The 17,762-nt window shown below is 58.3% G+C and overlaps 1 protein-coding gene across 2 annotated transcripts in view; it reads right to left on the reverse strand.

The window, feature by feature from the left end:
• NAV1 (neuron navigator 1) overlaps positions 1-17,466 on the reverse strand; it is a gene marked incomplete at its 5' end in the record, with an annotated part of 57,713 nt that extends 40,247 nt beyond the window's left edge. Inside the window, 3 exons of one of the 2 annotated variants that reach the window (XM_082295961.1) lie at positions 13,510-14,235; positions 16,415-16,515; positions 16,880-17,466. In XM_082295961.1, the coding sequence (XP_082152087.1) occupies positions 13,510-14,235; positions 16,415-16,515; positions 16,880-17,466 (1,414 nt within the window). Of the gene's footprint in view, positions 1-13,509; positions 14,236-16,414; positions 16,516-16,879 lie in introns of those variants that run through there. The other variant, XM_082295962.1, reaches the window with a different exon arrangement.
• Positions 17,467-17,762: the final 296 nt, after the last annotated feature.

Consider the following 17,762-nt stretch of genomic DNA (forward strand, 5'->3'; position numbering starts at 1 on the left):
CCACGATACTGCACAACTTCATCAGCAATTCAAACTCTCCAGATGACTTTCGCAGGTCGGAGCTTGGCTTAGGGAGCAGGACAAACCTTCCTGGTGATGGGATTTGGGCTCCCTGGTGATACTGAGCTCGGTGAGCCAACCCCCTCTCCTACCTCCACCTCTCCTCTCTATCCTTGTGCTCCTTCTTGCCTTCTTCCACTTTCTCCAGCACTAACCAGCCACTTCTCCTTCTGGAAGGCTCCAGTTTGGGCCAAATTCTGACCCATTGCACCCAAAGTCCCACATCTGCTCACTACCCTGCACCAACAGGCAAGGAATTGCATCTGTCCACATCTTCCCCTGTGCAAAGCGACCATATGCGGGTAATCAACCCTGCAATCCCCCGTGAACAGATGGACAAGCACCCAGAGGCATCTGCAGGGGGGTCTGCCTCTCCCCTTCCTCCAGCCTCAGTCCCCCACCTCCAGGGAGCATTGACCCCCAGCACAGCCAGGGGGAATTACAGAGCACAGCAGCTGCCTTTTACTTCCATAATTCCATGGTAGTTTTCAACTACTACTTCTACTTGTAAAACTGGAGTTTATTAAAAAGAGTATTGCAGAAGGTATTTTCTCCTGTCAATAAAGTGACTTAAATTAGTTGGAACTTTCAAATTAAAAACACAACCTAAACTTTCACTTCCACTCACAATCACTCTGATTTGGAAAACAGAGTTTTTTCCTCATGTCCTCTCCTGGGTTTTCTCCCCTCTCTCCTGTTCTCTCCTCACCATGTTTTTGTTTAAAAATTCATCAGGCCAGGGAAAAACGCTGGGGCAGGAAAAGAGAGGAAAAAAAAAGCAGAAGAAACTGTAGCTTTTGCAAACCCATCTCAGCACAGGGGAGAAGAAGAGCTTCCAGACTCGCCTCCCTGCTCTTGGAAAGCGAGAGGCACTCGGAAGGACAAGGGAATATTGTGTATTAACCAACCTCCTGCATGCTCCAGCAGCGGATGCGGCCTCACTGACCCTCCTCAGAGTTCTGTGATCCTCCCTGGCCTAACAGCTCCTCCAGCATGGCAACCAAGGGAAAAAGGGATGGATGAGGCAGGAAAACAAAACAACCCTGTGTGTCGGTGTGGGATGCAGCCTGCTCCGGCACTGACCATAAACCCTGACTGCTGCTCCCAGCTCGTGACACGGCTCTTACTCCAGAAAGACAAATGCCAGCTCATGTCTGGCCATGGCACGGCTCTGAGCTGGACACTGGCTGATGTGAGGCATATCCCACAGCTGACATTGATTTGGGGAAGGACTAAGATGATGTTACACAGCAGCAAGGTCACTCCTGTACCCAGCGGCGCAGGGACACAAACACCATAGAACAGTTTGGGTTGGAAGGGACCTCGACCTAACACCTTCTACTAGACCAGGTTGCTCCAAGCCCCATCCACTCTGGCCCTGAACACTTCCAGGGATGGCACAGCCACAGCTTCTCTAGGCAACCTGTACCAGGGCTTGACCACACTTATAGTAATTAATTTCTTCCTAATATCCCTTCCTGCGTCCCTGAGCATCCCTGCGGTCTCAGGAGTCACTCTCATTCCAGGCAGATTCCGCTCTGCTGTTCCAGAGCTTCCCCCTTACAACACGATTTTTGAGGACAGCTGCTGCACTCCCCACACAGGACGTGTGTAGCATCGGCTTACGAGTGAGCACACTCTGCCAGTGGATGAAAAGCTATATGGAAATGGAAGATCATTACCATGATCTCTGTGGAAACATCCCATCGGAGCAAGTTTTTTTTCCTCCTTCTTCTCTCTCCCCATGTGCACAAATTCTGGCACCCCACGCACCACTTGGCATTGCCTCAGCACTGTGGGTCCAAAATGCAGGCGTCTGATTTCTAAAGCCATTGTCTGGGATGTGCTATTGAGCTGCAAAACATGGATGGTTTGGGATGGAAAACAGGCATCTCCTGAAATACAAAAAGAAGCTGGCAACCCAGATTCTATTTGACTTTGAAGCTATAGAGAATGTCAACCAAACACAATTTGCTTTTTTCCCACAAAGGCAATGAGAATCTCAGCCACAAAACAAACCCGCACCTCTGCCCTGCAAGGCAGCGATGGACAAATGGGGAGCAGAGCGAAGAGAGCGCGGCTTCGCCCCGCTGGTCACCGCTGCGGCACAGAGCAGCTGGGCTTGGAAATGCATTACCATGCTCCACCTGGGGATGTGAGGCAGGAAAAGCTGCTTTGTAAATTTACATTTGATTTGGAGCTCAGGGTTCGTGTGCCGTTCCATTTGCCAGTGCTCATTTCTCAGTTCCAGACAGGGAGGTTTGCAGGAACCCCCAGAATTTCACCCATTTCAGTGCAGTGACTGTGTGCCAAGTACCTGCTGTTCCCTTTTGAAAGCGAGCAGGGTGGGAAGTGCCCAGCGGTGCAAACAGCCGCTGAGCTGAGATCGAATCCTGCCTCCAGGTTACTGTACTTTCCCCACCATAATATCTGACGGGTGACCTCTCACTGCAGATTCTGCTTTCAGAGGAGCAGCTTTAAAAGCCCAACCTCCAGGCCCCACCCTGCACAGTCCTGAAAGCATCTCACAGGCTCCAGGATGAGATTCCCTCACTCATCCCCCATGCTGCTTTATGAGTGGGGCCGTTTCCCTCCCCTCGCAGGAATCAGCCACATGTTCTCCATCTGGGAGCAGATGCCCACGAGCCAATAAGCTCAACTTGGAAAACTTCACTGAAAATAGCACCAAATTTCTGAGTGCTCTACAGACCACGGCCAGATGATGGATATTAGTGCTTCAGCAACTCCAGGACGCTGTTTGGCACAGCACAGCAAAAGCACAGCTAAAAGGGCTCAGGGAAATGGAAATGAGAAGGCTGGAGGTGCTGCTGCTGGAGTGTCTGCCCTCCTCCAGATGATCCAGCCTGTAAGGAGGGAGGATCTCGGTCTGCTGGTGAATCAGCCCCCAAGTGCTGCTGTACGCAGCCTGGAGTGTTGAAGGACACCGGCTTTGGCCTTACAGCAATCCCTGGCATCGCTGGGGCACAGGGCAGAGTCCTGGGGAGAAAGGTGAGGCACCACGTAGGGCAGGGCCCCTCACTGCCCCATCCCAGGCATGTCGGTGGCACCACCAGCACAGGGCTGAGGAGCAAGAGGCCTGGGGTAGGTTCTGGGCACTGCTCCTCCCCACAGGGTCAGGGTCAGGATCAAAAGCAGCCAGCTTTTGATGCATTCAACCACCCGACAGTGGGAGACAGGAGGTCCAGACAGTGACAAATCCAGCCTCACACCACCCCGGTTGAGACATCAAAACGGAATTTGCCAAAGGACCTTGCACTGATGAGCTGTGAGCTCCAGGCTACATACAGCCTGGAGCAGAGAAGATTCAGACCTGCTGGGAGCCATGGAAATGCTTGTACTTCCCCTTGGCCAGCAATCACACATTCTCCAGGCCACGCAGGGTTTTAACCCTGCTGAGTCTATGTACATGTACCACCACTACCAGGAGCCAACAGGTGCCAACTGGCCCCTCTACCCCCAGGGCCTCTCTTCATTGCCCACCCTGAGGTGCAATGCATGGCCTGTCCAGGGTGACTCCAATTCGCTGGAAGGGTTTTTGTTACATTTTTAAATGAATCTGGGGTCTGGGAGAGGCAGGAGTGTAGGGCAGCCACCTTCCACCACACCCAGTGGATGGGGCAGTCCCAGAGAAAAGCCCCCGGGCTGTCCCCATTGACTCCCCACAGCTGCTTCCCTCCAGCAGCCCTGCCCTGCCCTGATGCAGCAGGACAGAAAGCCCCATGCCAAGCACCAATGCAGCCAGACTCCATTTACTCCCACCCTTCAGTCTGCAGAAACCTCAAGTCCTGCACAGCTCGGCTGCAGTGCAAGTCCAGCTCCTTAGGATTCGGCACATGCTCCTCTGGGCTCATGGCAGCAGAATTTTGCAGGACATCATCTGTCCATCCTCCCTGCTGGGATGGGAGCAAGCTGAATGTCATTATTTCCCTTGCTTCTGCACTGCCTGTTGGGAGTCTGGAACCATCTCCTTGTCACTCCCTTGGTGCAGTGAAGGTCTGGAGGCTAAATGCAAGGTGGCTGTGAAAGGCCACAGCTGGGTGGCCAGGGGTCCTGCACTGATGGTGGCCTCAGCACACTTGGTTCCACATTGGTCCTGCCCTGGCAGAGCTGGACAGTCCCAGGTTCCAGCCAGAATCTATCAAATGCCTTTCCTCCTGCTCTTAAGATGAGGGGAGCTTTGCTGTCCCCTCTCCTGCAAAGCAGTGCTCCCACCTTGGAGCCTGCCAAAACAACCCTGCCTTACCGAATTTCACCACTGCCAGGTTGGCCCATGACTCTGTACCCACCCTGGCAAAGCTGCCTCGGGCCTCTGAACCACCGAAGCTGGGAGAAACCTTGGGATATGGGAGCAAGCATCCACGAGGCCGTCAACTGCAGCACCACAATGGGAAATGGCCAGGGAGGGATGTGCTGGCCCCATCGAATGGCCCACAGTGCGTTTTCTGCCAGCCCCAGCTCACCTCGGGGAGCTCCCACATCACAGCGATCAATGCGAATTAGCTGCTATCTATTCTTCCACTTGTTTGCATGAGCTTGGAAATACAACGCCAGACCAGAGATAAAGTGAACTGGAAATACCCCGGCAGTGTCTAACACTTCCAGCCCGAGGGGTTCATTCAGCTGATGAGTTTCATCACCACAGGTTCCAGCCCGAAGAGCAGTTTCCTGCACACCCCATGCGCATCCCTCCCTGCCAGCGCCCACATCTCACATGCTGGGCTATGAAAGGGCTGCTCTCTGTGAGGTGGATTTCACAGAGCCCAAACCGCTCCCCGCCACGCTCCCTGCAAAAGCTGATGATGTCCTGACAAGGATTGGGCCACAAAGCCGTGCCATGATTAACCAGCTGAAATCTCCAGGCTAGAAAAAACACTGGGGTAAACCCCTTTCAGTGTCAATCCAGACTGGCACAGGAGCACAACAGACCCCAAGCTGACATGTGGGAAGCCTGAGATGACGACGCTGCGCATGGGCGACGAACGCGTGATTTTGAGAAGTGTCTCCTCAGTGAGTTATTCTCAGTGCACAGCAATGCTGAAAGCTCACACGCTATAAATAGCCAGCAACAGAGTTGTACCTGCGCTGCAGCTTTGAACGTGCTTCAAGCCAGCCCACAGAATTGGGAGAGCCAGGCTGGGGCAGAGCCAGTGCCAGGGACGCTTGAGGCCCATGACAAAGCAGAGGTGTAAGCTTCAGGCAGTCTGGGCTCCCAACAGAACCAGAAAGGGCTAGGTTTGGCCAGGACTGGGTGCTCTTGAAGAAGCTTATCTGGTTGCAGGGTCTCACTGCCGGCTTTGTCACTCTTGATGACACAACCCTGCATAAGATGCAGAGAGGTGGGACATGCAGCTCCCCCAGACACCAACCATGCAGGCTGGCACCCAGCAGGGCTGGCATGAGAAATAAAGATGGTTCCACTTTTCTCCAGTGCTAAAGGTATGTCTCTACCCCTCTGCCATGCTGCAGTTAAGGGGGAACAGCTTTAAATTTAATGGAACAGGGTTAGACTAGAGATTAGGAAGAAATTCTTTTCTGAGAGGATGGTGAGGCCCTGGCACAGGGTGCTCAGAGAAGCTGTGGCTGCCCCATCCCTGGAAATGTCCAAAGCCAGGCTGGATGGGACTTGGAGCAATCTGGTCTAGTGGAAGGTGTCCCGGCCCATGGCAGGGGATGGAACAAGATGATCTCTAATGGTTTAACCCAAACCATTCTATGGTTCTATAATGTCCCCTCCAGCTCACACAGCACAGGCTGCTGCACCCATGGCACAGCTCTGCCTGTTTTTCTGGGTTACATGAAAACAACCAGAACCTCCAGCAGCTTCAACAAGGACCTCAGCCATGAGCCATCCTTCCAGCTCACCAAGCAAGAGAGGTGCCGATCCCACAGTCGACGCCAGCCGACCGGCTGGTGAGCCAAGGAGCTGGCACAGAGCCCAGCCCTCCCGCTGCATCACCTGTGGCTGCGAGTCAGGCTCACAACCTGCCGAGGGAACCACGGCTTTGTGAGTGCAGCTCAAACCCTCAATTTGAGTTCCCACTGAAAGGCACCTCCTGGGTCCCTCCTAGCCAGCTCACCATCCCCTCTCTACCCACCAGGCAAGATCCAGCCTGAGGGGAAGGCAGAGCAGCCCCGCCTTTACATCTTCAGACACTAATTTCTGGATTTGCCATAAAATCTTTCTGTAATTTCAGGGGGATGCTTGAGGCCAGACCCTCACAGGTAAAGGGGAGGACTGCAAAGTGCCCACCCTCTGGATGAGCAGGATGGCTAAGAAGAGAGACAACAAGGCTGACACAACACCACAGCGATGTGGAGTGATTAAGAATCACTGATACCTATGCCAGGTGGAAAATCCTGTGCTCCCAACATGCTGGCATGCTCACATGTTCACAGAGGTGGAGGCACATGTCCTGGCTGCAGGACACACCTGCATTTCACTGGGCAGCACGGGGGTACACATGTGCCCAACATCTGCTCAGGTCCCCCCTCCAGGGAGCTCACATGCCGTGCTGTGCCAGGGCCACAAGGCTCTGGAGCCACCTCCCTGATCCATGGCTGCTCCCAGGAGCGAGAAAATGTCCTGCCCAGACGTGCTGAGCTTCTGCTCAGCTTCCCTATGTGGATTCCAGCAGGTCCTTCCAGTGGGAGATGAATCTCAGTCCTCCTCCTGAATTAATAAAAAATACATGATGTCTTCAATTGAACAAGACAAATACCAGCGCAAGGAATGAGAGAAATGCTGGCGTGAAACAAAATGTGGAAGAACTGGACTAGAGGAAGGACCAGCAAATCAGTGGGCACTGGGCTGCACTCCTCAGTGTCACACCCGCCCTGACACAAGCACATCTCCATTTGCACAGCTTCTAATCTCAGCTCTGCAATGCAGCATCCCCTGACTTCCCAGCTTCCCGGCTGCAGCATCCCTGCCTTCCCAGCTCTCCTCCCGCTCAGCTCCCTGCTCCGAGCTGCAATGCAGCAGCGTGGGCAAGCCCTGCTCTCTCTTTTGCCCCTCCACCCCACCACGAGGCAACATTGAGCCTCCCAGCTGAGCTCCGAGCCTCACACATCCTCTACCCTCCCAAGCTCACTGCTTTCCAGCCAGAGAACCGGCAGCCCCTTCCCTGGCTCCCCCGGGAGAGCTGCTTCATGTGTCTGGAGGAGGACGTGACTTTGCAGGGCGGGGGATATGGCAGAACTGCACCGTATCTGATCTCCTGCGTCCCCACAGCTCTGCATGAGACACACTCAAGGTGCGAAGCCTGGAGAGGGCAAGGACTCAGCTACCACAGAGGGATGGAGCCATCCCACTCCACGCAGGGAGTGGATCCAGGCTCAGCAGCTTCACCACTGCCACCAGTACCAGGAACACTGCACACACACAGAGCCCAGGACACCACTGTCACAGGTACCAGGAACACCACACACATGGAGCCCAGTACCAGAAACATCACACATGCACATTACCCCAAGACACTGATGCCACTGCACACGCAGGGCACCAAAAGCCACAAGCACAGTGCCACAAAAGACACTCTGGACCAGACAAGTGACTGATTCAGAGGATGTGCCAGTGGGTCCACCTGACACCGCACAGCCAGGCAACCTTGATCCCAACACTGCAGCCCTACAGCAAACTGCCTGGTCACACCCACAGCTGAGCCAGGGAAGCCGGGAGGCACATGCTGGTCATGGCAAACAGGCTGGCACTGGAGGTTGGCATCACTCACAGGTTACACACCTCAGAGGGTGCAGGCTCTGGCTCTGTGCTGAGCTGGAACAAATCCTCCCCTGTGCAGTGGGCACAAGCATCAGCCAAGTGCTGTCCTCAGATGCTCAAGTGAGAGTGGTCAGGGGGGATCTGCAGGGGACCAGGGACATTGTTTTCTGGCACCATGAGAAGCTGCACAGGAAGAAAAAGAGCTGGGAACCTAAATGGACACAACAGGGTGATTGACTGTGGGGAGGGCTTGTGACAAGGGAGAGCTGTGGGCACAGAGACACATGCCACAGCATGAAAAGCCAAATACACAAAGCTGGGAACAGGGGCATGTGGAAGATGCTCTCCAAAAGGACCCAGTACTGCCAACGGTTCCCAGAGTGCCACCCACATGGAAGCATGCTGCTCACAAGGCACCAGGACCAGGCAGGAGCCATGGGTGGGCTGGGTCCATCACCCAGGTCCCACTGTGGTCACATCCCACCAGCAGATCCCAAATACCACTTCCAGAATTGCCATAATTTTCTATTCATGTACATATTTTCTTTTTAGACGTTGGATTTGGGGGCGAGATACAGGCAGTCACTGGGAAAGCCCCATTTGAACAGGGATTTTCAGGCTCTTTGGGGAAAACTTTTTTTTCAAGTGTTTGCTCTGCTACCTTTCCATTTTGAAAGAAATTTTGAAAGACAAATCTGGATTTCTTTTTTTCTCAGTCCTTTTTCCACACTGCCGTAATCACTGGGAACATGGCACATCCCAAACAGCTTCAGCAGAAGAACTGAGGCCCTTGGATCCCATTTCCAGATCTTCTCCCCAGTCACTGTAGCCATCTCAGCTGGAGAAAGCTGACATCTACTACCTGCTGTCAGCTCCTGAGAGCAGGATGGAAGCAGCAACACAACTGTGTACCACTCCCCTTTCTCCTCACTATTACCCAAAGGCAGGAGTCCAGCTCTGTGGGTAAAAGGAAATAAATCCCCATCCCAATGACCTTGTCACACAGGGACCTTAAGAGAGGAATAGCATTAGTGGTATCAGGACAGCCACAGCACTTTACGAGGCAATAACCTGCCCTCATCACTGTGAAGAGCTACTTGGTCTCTGACCTCCTCATGGTCTCCTGCCAGGGAGCCTGGCTACTGCTGCACAGCGCTGCCAGGGGCCCATTAGTGCTTAATTAAACCAGTAGGAACAACATGGGGCAGCAGGAGGAATGCCATGGGGCAGAAGTGCTTCTTTGATCCCACACTGTGTGTCTCCCAGCAAGGATGGCAATCAGAAGGGAATAACTTGGTTCCCATCTCCACTAGGGTCAGGAATGTCCCTGCATGGGACATCTCAGATGACAGTCTTTTCTGCACTGTGGTTTACTTTTTAAACCAGAGTCAGATGCTACATGCAGCTCCCGCCTGTCATGGAGCCCTTCTGCCCATTCCAGCCCTTGGCTCTCCTCCCCACCACTGAGGGGCTGCGGGCACCCACTGCCCACCCAGCACCAGCCTGCCCTGCCTGTGTGTTGGCACCACAGGGGTACCGAGATCCCATGGGCACGTGCTGCCCAGCAAAGACATCCCTGCTGGGCCACCTGGGAAGGGTAGCATGGCCCACCCGAGGGCTGCAGGACTGAGATGGGTTATAGCTGCACCTGAAGAGTTTGGCAAGGCTGCAGAGTCCTGCAGCAAGCATTTCGGGGAACACCATCCCCCCGGGATCCCACGTGTGTCCGCCTGGGCTCTGGCCCACACAACACCGACCACTTATTCGTTGATGCGAATTAGCAGCCACTTAAGAGGCACCACATCCAGCAAGAGATGGACAAGGAAATGGCTGCAGAAAGCAGTTGCAGGATCTCAGAGGTGCTCTGGGGAGCTCTAGGTAAGTGCAACCATCATGCTGGGCACTACATCCACGGCCCGTACAAAAAAGCCCCTGCACCTGCACAGCCTTGTCCATCACACGTGGACACGGGCATGGCAAGTGCTGCACAACCAGCTCTTCCACCACACTGGCCACGTGCCCTCCGTCCCCTTCATCTTGTGGTTGGGCACTGGCATAATTAGCAACCCCAGCTGCCAGCCAGCTTTGATGAGAAGCCTCAGTCTTTGGTTGATGTGAAATGTATAATTTGGATGATGGAAATAGCCTCTACAAAGCACATGTGGTCGCTGCGTGCCCGGGACCTCTCCCAGCTTGCTCTTTAAACAAGGTTCAGCTACAAAGGCGTCAGTGCCATCAAACAGATGAGGCAGCGGCAGTGACCGAATGAGAGGTAACATTTGGCCATTACTGAATAAACTGTATTTTTGGCCAAGAGAGGCTTGGGAGTGCTTCTGGCAGGAGACGCATGAGGTAGAGATGAGAATTCAGGTGTGGAGACCAAAGACACACAAGGTCTCTGGAAGCCACCGTGGCTGGCAGGGCCAGGAGCTCAGAAGCTGTACAGGCTTCTCAACACAGGTCACCAGTTCAAGGACAACCGTATCTGCAGAGGCTGGAAGTCCTTGCAATTTCCACCTCTCTCTTCCCAGCACAAACTGAGCTTGTGGGTCCTTCCATGCCACTCTGGATAGCATGTCCTTCAGCAGACATAGCCAAACAGCTCAGGCTGATGTTACTCTTCCCAAAGGGATTCATGAAAACAGCAGAGACCTTACTTCCCTCCCTCCCAAGCATTTCCTGTAGCAACCAGGAGAAAGCTCCTCTCCTGGAGCTCCTCACCAGCCCTAGCAGGGTGTGAAGCCCCCCCTCCTGAATCCCACTCTCCTGGGATCCCATTCCTTCTGGGTCCATCTCCGCCACAGGAACCACCTCTTCCTGGGGAAGACAGGTTGCGGAAGGTACCATCACCACTGAAGAAAGTTCCGTCCGCCTGGATCGCACCAGATGTACAAGCAAAGGGGTCTGGAGGCTCAGCGCGTGTCTACACACCCTCAAGTTGGGGTTGTGCCAGCACCACTGTCACACTGCTCCTTTCTCTCCACAACCCCAGGCTCCTGGTGGCATCCCCATCACACAGGCTGTCATAGATGTGCCAGGTCACGGTTGGCTTGGGTAAGTAGGTGTGACTCAACATCACAACTCCCATGAATGTGGGAAGTACAACCCCAAGGAAGGGAAGTTTCAGCAGGGTGATGCTCCTGCTCTGTCTACCCCAGGCGCTCTCCCCATCCGACTCTGGACACAGCCCTCAATCCCCCCCACAGGAAGCCCGGCAGTCCCTATGTCTTGGAAAATTATTGGCAATACACAGAGGACAGATCTGGCAGAGTTTGGCCCTCATGGACCAGCTGACCAAGCCTTCAGATGCTAAGTGCAGTCCAAAGGGATGTTCAACACTTCCCAAGGTCAAAGTCAGCCCTGACTGATGCAGGTGGAGGCTTGGCAACACCCCAGAAACCAAACCAGTTGCTGGGGGCACTTCCACAACCATGATCTTCCTCAGAAAGTGCACAAGATCCTGTCTTGGATCTCTGGTACTCCAGAGTACCACAAACTGGGAGTCACTCCCATGTGGGCCAGGCCCCCCCGCCCCCAGCAAGGATTTCTCCTGGGAATGCTGAGGAAACTCCCACCTAAGAGCAGAGCATCATGGGGGGACACTGAGATTCCCCCAGGCATCCCAACACCAGTGAGTGGCAGTTTGTTAGTCCCCTAAGTGACAAATCCTCCTGCAATCCTGCCCTGCTCCCATGGCATCTGGTGCTACCGCGGCATTAGGGCTGAGGATGGATGTCTGTAAACCCAGCTGTGGGACCATTGGGGCAGCCAGGCTGACCTCCAGCATCCCACCTGCTCATCCCCACAGTCTGCCTGTCCTCAAGCTCACTCTGTGGCCTTCCACTTGCAAGCCCTGGGATGCTCCAGCATCAGGGCAGACCCTGCCAAGGAGAGCACTGCTGCTGCCTCCGTGGCTGGGCACGGCCAGGGAGCCAAGGGCAATGGTCTGGGAGGCTCCGAGGCTCCATGCCTGCATGCCAGCACATGCTGGTGCACGCTGTGCCAGGGCCCCGCTGGAGCTGTGACACCCCAAAGGCTCCTGGAGCAGCCAGGGGTACGCAGGGAAGTGGACTCAGCAAGTGCGGCTTTCCAGCTGCCTGGCTCCGGCACACACTCCAGCTCCACATCTCCAAACCACCTCCCCCAGGCCCCAGCCAGGGCAAGTCTCTCCCCTTTCTCTTCATCACACAGCAAGGACAAGGCATCTCAAGCTAGCTCAAGCGCCAGAGAAGCTCCTGGCCCCCTAAAAAGAGGTCCCAGGCAGGGAACTTGAAGGGAGTGGGCACACCAGTCCTGCCTGTACTGCTGCTCCCCCACCACCACCAACCACCACGGCTTTACAGCCAGCCAGCTTGAGCACCACGAGCACCATGATGGTTGTGCAGGGCTCCCTTGCCACCTTCTTATGCCAGTTTGCCAGACCAAACACAGCTTTTCAGAGCCACAAGCCCCCACAGTCTTTGCCCAGCCGAGCCCTCAGGCACTGCCGGTTGGGATGCAGGGAAGACTGGGTGTCAGCGGGAAGCAGAGGTAGCCACAATTCCTAGAGATCAGCATGCAGCATGAGAGAATGGGCAAGGGCTGGGCTCACCTGTACCAAGACCCAATGCTGCAGCCCACGACAGGAGCAGTGGGTTCTGAGGTCTGGGGCACAGCCAGCGCTGGGCCAGTGCTCGCTGTTCTCATGGAAACCCACCATGCACACAAGAAGCTCGGGGATCAAACCCGCAGGGATAGCAAAGCGCAGGCAGCCACAGCCTGAAATCGGCTCATGCAAACCCTGCAGCAGCATCCTTGGAGAACTCTCCTCTGCCAGAGCCCCAGACTTCAGTGGAGCTCTGGATCTACCCAAAATGGAGCAGCAGCGTGGACCCCTTGCGCAGCACCTCCACCAGCAGCTTCCCAAGGTCACCCCCAGGGCGAGCCACCCTGATGGTGGGGACCAGCTGTGGCACCCGGCTGTGCAGCCTCCATCGTGTTTGGCGGGTGTTGAGACCAGGAACGGCCGACAAGACACGTGGGGGAGGACAAGCTTCACCACCACCTGCCACTGCTCCTTGTGAGGAGGAACTACCTTTCCTCCAAGGAAAGAGGCAGCTGACAGCACCTTCCCTCAAGCACTGCCTTGGAGATGCACTGAAGGCTGGAGCCCCACTGCTCTGGAGCCAGGCTGGGAGAACTGGGGGTGTTCAGCCTGGAGAAAGCTCCAGGGAGACCTCAGAACCGCTTCCAGTGCCTAAAGGGGCTCCAAGGGAGCTGGAGAGGAACTTGGGACACAGGCCTGGAGTGACAGGAGAGCAGGGGTAAATGGGATATTGGGAAGGAATTCTCCCTATGAGGGTGGGGAGGCCCTGGCACAGGTTGCCCAGAGCAGCTGTGGCTGCCCCTGGATCCCTGGAAGTGTCCAAGGCCAGGTTGGATGGGGCTTGGAGCAACCTGGGACAGTGGAAGGTGTCCCTGCCCATGGCAGGGGGTGGAACAGGATGAGCTTTGAGGTCCCTTCCAACCCAAACCATTCTGTGCTTCTAAGTGACTGGGGATACTGAGGCTGGTGACTCCTTTCCCCTCAGCCTCCCTTCACTTCAAGACACTGAGGTGGCCACCAGCGGGTCCCTCACGGAGTGTCAGGAGTCCAGATGCCTCCAGCTGCCACCTCTGACCATTCCCACCTCGACGTCGAGCCCGGCGGTCGCGCCGGCCGCACTCACCCAGCATTTGGCTGAAGAGCAGCTGCTCCAGGTCGCCCAGCACCGTCACCACCAGCTCGGGGTCCACCTTCAGGTACGGCTTCTCCTCGGTGCCCGCCGCCACCGCCGGCCCCTTCCCGCCCAGCAACTCGTCGTCGCACTTGCCGCCGCCGCCGCCGCCGCCCGCCTCAGGGGCCTTGCTGAGGGGCTTCACCTCGGCGTAGGGCCCGCGGGGGATGCGGCTCGGCTTCCCGGCGGGCGGCGGCTTGGCGGGGCCGGCGGGGCGCGGCGACAGCAGCGAGTGCTCGGAGCGGGACAGGCTCCGCGACATGGCGGGCGCGTCCCGCCCGCGGGGGCCGCCGCGCCCGCCGCCCCCCGCCGCCGCCGCCCCCGGCGCTGCCGGCTTGGCCATGTCGTCGCTCCAGCGAGGCTCATAGAGCTGCCGCTTCTTCTCGGCGTCGGTGAGGAAGGCGAGGTTGGTGAGCGACTTCTGCTTGCGCAGGTTAGAGCCGGCCGGCAGCCGCCCCTCCGCGCTACTCGCCTTGAAGACGCGCAGCTCCGCGCCCCGCGGCCCCGCCGCCGCCGCCGCCGCCTTCGCCCGCTTCGGCATCACGGTGCTGCCGTCGGGGCCCCGCCGATAGCCGCGTTCCTCCTCGCCCAGCTCCACGTCGGGAAGGCTCTTGAGGTTGCTCCCCAGCATCCCCGCGCTGCAACCATTTAACCCGCCGGGCGCTGCTGCTGCTGTTGCTGCGGCACCGAGGACACACCGGGCGAGACAGAGGGAGAGGCGCCGTCAGCGCCCGTCCCACCGGCCGGGGCGGAGCGGGGAGGGGAGGGGATGGCGCGGGCGGGGAGCTGGAAGGGGGGGATAGGGGGGTGAGCGGCACGGCCCCACCTCGCCGCTCCGCCGCCGGCAGGACACTGCGAACCAGCGGAATGTCAGGGGCGAACAAAAAGGGCCCGCCCTCCTCTGGCGCGAGCAGGGGGCGGGGCGCGGCGCGCGCGCCCGCGGAGGGCAGGGAGGGGAGGGGGCGCGCGGGGCGGGGCGGGGCCGGGCGGGAGCGCGCGCGGCGGGGCTCGGGGGGCGGAGGGAGCGAGCGGGACCCCGGGGACAGCGCCCTGTGCAGGACCCTGGGGTGACACGGGACCCCCGGGGCGAGGGATGAAGCTGGCGAGCACGGAGCCGGCGATGGCCCCGGCGACCCCCGCGACCACACCTACCGGCCCCGTCCCGCAGCCCCTCGCAGGCAGGGACGTGCCGGGTGCTGGGTGGGAGGTGGGTGAAGCCAGCGCGGGGGTCCCAGGCCCCAGCACCCTGCGTTGTAGCAGCCCCTGTCCCGCCTGCCACGGATCCCACACCCACCTAGACACTGCACACCCATTCTCAGGGGGGACAAAGCATCCCCGTTTCCCCCCCCCCCCCCCAAATTGTGCAGCAAGAGCCCAGGGTGGCCCCAGGAATCCCCCGAGGGACATTGTGGCCCCCCAAACCCAGCGGGGCCTCTCCACTGATCCAAGGGAATTAAGGGCGGGGGGGAAGAAGGGGAGTGGGATCTGGTTATCATCATTTTTCATTAATTACCCGTCCCTTGGGAGGGGTGAATTAAGTCTATTTGGTGACCTCACGCGGGCTGCCATGGCAACCGCCGGGAAATATTGCATTAGAGCCCGTCACTGCTGCCGAGATAAGGACGAGAGGACCGGGGGCGGTGCGAGCCCCCCAGCCCACCCCCGGGCCGGTGATCCGGGGTTCAGCCCGTGGTAGTGCTGAAAAGCCCCAAAATAACTCCGCCTGGATGGGACAGTAAAGGGTGCCCAAAAAAGGGTGTTTTGCACCAAAAAGTGCTGCTGGGGCAGGAGGGATGCACAAGCTGCACCCCAAAGCCACTCGGGGTTTGGGGGCGGCTGTTGCCTGGGTGTAGGGCCCGCTGTGGGGGGCAAATCTGCGGGTGTTGTGTCGTTTGGGGGCTGGTGAGGTGATTCTTGGGGTCTCCCAATGCCCCCTGTTCCCTCTGGCTGGGCCCAACGGAGAAGCTGGAGCAGGCATGGAGTGAGGGAAAGGCTCCAGCCCCTTCCCCGGTGCCGAACCCGCTCGGCTTTATCCCAAAACCTCCCCAAGGAGCAGGGCAGCTGCACTGGGCGCATGCCAGCCCCGCTCGCTCCCTCCTGCTTCCTCCTGGAACATCCTCCCACTTGCCGCTGGTTTCAGCACTTTCCAAATCGGGGCTCAGCGCTGAACGCCGTTATTCTCTGACTGAGGTGCTGCGATCCCAGGTCACAGCCGGCCTCTGCCAGGAGCCACCGTGGATCTGACCGACTTCTGTCCCTTCAAATCACCCGGTGAAGCTCCCGGCTCTCTTTTTCCCCTTCCCTGCACATCTCTGGAGCATCCCGCCATTCTCCGCTACCGCTGCCCTGGCAACCGCCGCCCCAGCATCCTCCCTGGATCCGCCCCCCCAAAATCTCCCCCCAGAGCAAGCGCCAGAGGGGACTGGGGTGGCCTCAGCATTGCAGGGGGGAGCTTGTATTCAGCTCCCGAGAAAGGGGGCGACCCGGTGGTGGGTGTGGGGAGCCAGCGGTCCCTCCGCGCCGGCTCCTTGGAAATGGGTCATTCCTGGAGCTCGCTGGAAAACGGGGAAGAGGAGGGAAAGGAGCCAGCCGGGGTGATGTCCTGGCGCCGTCCCCGGAGGGATCAGTCCCTGTGCTGCTCACAGTGTAGGGTTTTGGCCACGGAGGTCACCTGATGCAGGAACTGCAGCCGAGCCCCTCCCAGGGGAATTGGGCACCTCCAATGTGAGGGTTCCCCCACCGCCCCACTGGCCTCCAGCCCTGGCTCCCGTTCCAGCACGAGCCTCTGCCCCCCGGCACCGTCACGGCAGCCCCCCAGCAGGACGCCCCCATTCCTGACAAAGCCCTCTGGACTCACTCAGGCCTCTGGGTTTGGGGTCAGGGTCAGATCCCTTCTCAGGACCAGAGCACTCATCACTCGGGGAGGTGGCCCTCTCATGCTCCCGGTCCTCCTGCAGCCTGCGGGCAGAGGGGGATGAGGGTGGGTGAGCAGGGGCAGCTGGCTGGGGATCCCCAGGAGATGAGAACGTGGTGCTGTGGGCTCTGCCATGGTCTGGGGACACTGGTCTCATGGCAAGGGCTCCCGGGGCACCCTATTCCCCAATGAATCCATCCCCTGCCCCACACCAGCTCCCATGGGTGCCTTAGGAACCCCAGCTCTGCCAAATCCAATGGGAACCTGCTTTTTGGTGCAGAACCCCCTGGCCCAACCCCATCATTTCCCATGGCCACCCCTGCTGGGCCTGCCTGCCTCCCCCTGTCCCCATGCCCCCCACAGCCCCATGTCCCCCTGTCCCCATGCCCCCCATCCCCAGGGACTCACCGGTACTGGAAGGGTGCCACAGTGGCAGTGATGGGATGGCTGTGTGGGGGACCTGAGGAGAAGGTGATGGCCCCTGACCCAAACACGGGGCCCCTCCCCTGTGAGCCACCATGAGACTCATCCCCTGTCCCTGCTGTGGCTGTTCCGCTGCCCTTCCCAGGGGACCCTCCCAGCCGCCCCCCACCCCTGCCCTGTGCTAGGGGAGCTTTGGGCAGCTCGCTGGGCTCCCCCACCCTGCCTGCCCCTCTCTTCCCGCTGCCTGCTGCCTCTGGCCATTTCCCAGGGGACACCAGGGGTCTTGATGGGGCTTTCTGCCCACCATGAGTGGGAACACTGGGGCTTCCCTCCCTGCCCTCGGCCGGCTCACGGCCGGCAGCTTTGCCAGTGCCTTTGAGCTTGAGGGTCTTGGGACCAGGGGCTGGCACCTTCCCTGGCTGAGGGGACGGAGCCCTGTGGAGGACAGGGGACCCTGGGGTGCTCAGGGGGGCTGTGGAGTGCAGTTTGCCATGGGCTATGGCACGGGGCACCGGGATGGCAGATTGGTAGTGGCTGCGGCCGGTGGAGTTGATGTTGGCTGTCCCCTTCATCCTGGTGAGGCAGCTGCTGGCAAGGCTGTGGAGGAAGAGGAGGGTTCATTACAGCCCAGCAGAGCAAGGGGGTGGGTGTGGGGGGGCAGCCACAGCCCCTCGGCTGCACCAGACCTTGGTCTTTCTTCCTAGTGGCCGTGGGTGCTCAATGTCCCCATCCTGGGAGGAGGCCACTCCACCCCATGCCCCAGGGTGAGGACACACATGATGTCCCCTGACAGGACCAGGACATATGTGATGTCCTCCCCCAGGGAGCCTGTGCAGCCCCATCCCTGTGTCCCCAGGTCCCTACAGCA

This window comes from Coloeus monedula, assembly GCF_965178545.1.
Source record: "Coloeus monedula genome assembly, chromosome: 23".
Classification (NCBI taxonomy): Eukaryota; Metazoa; Chordata; class Aves; order Passeriformes; family Corvidae; genus Coloeus; species Coloeus monedula.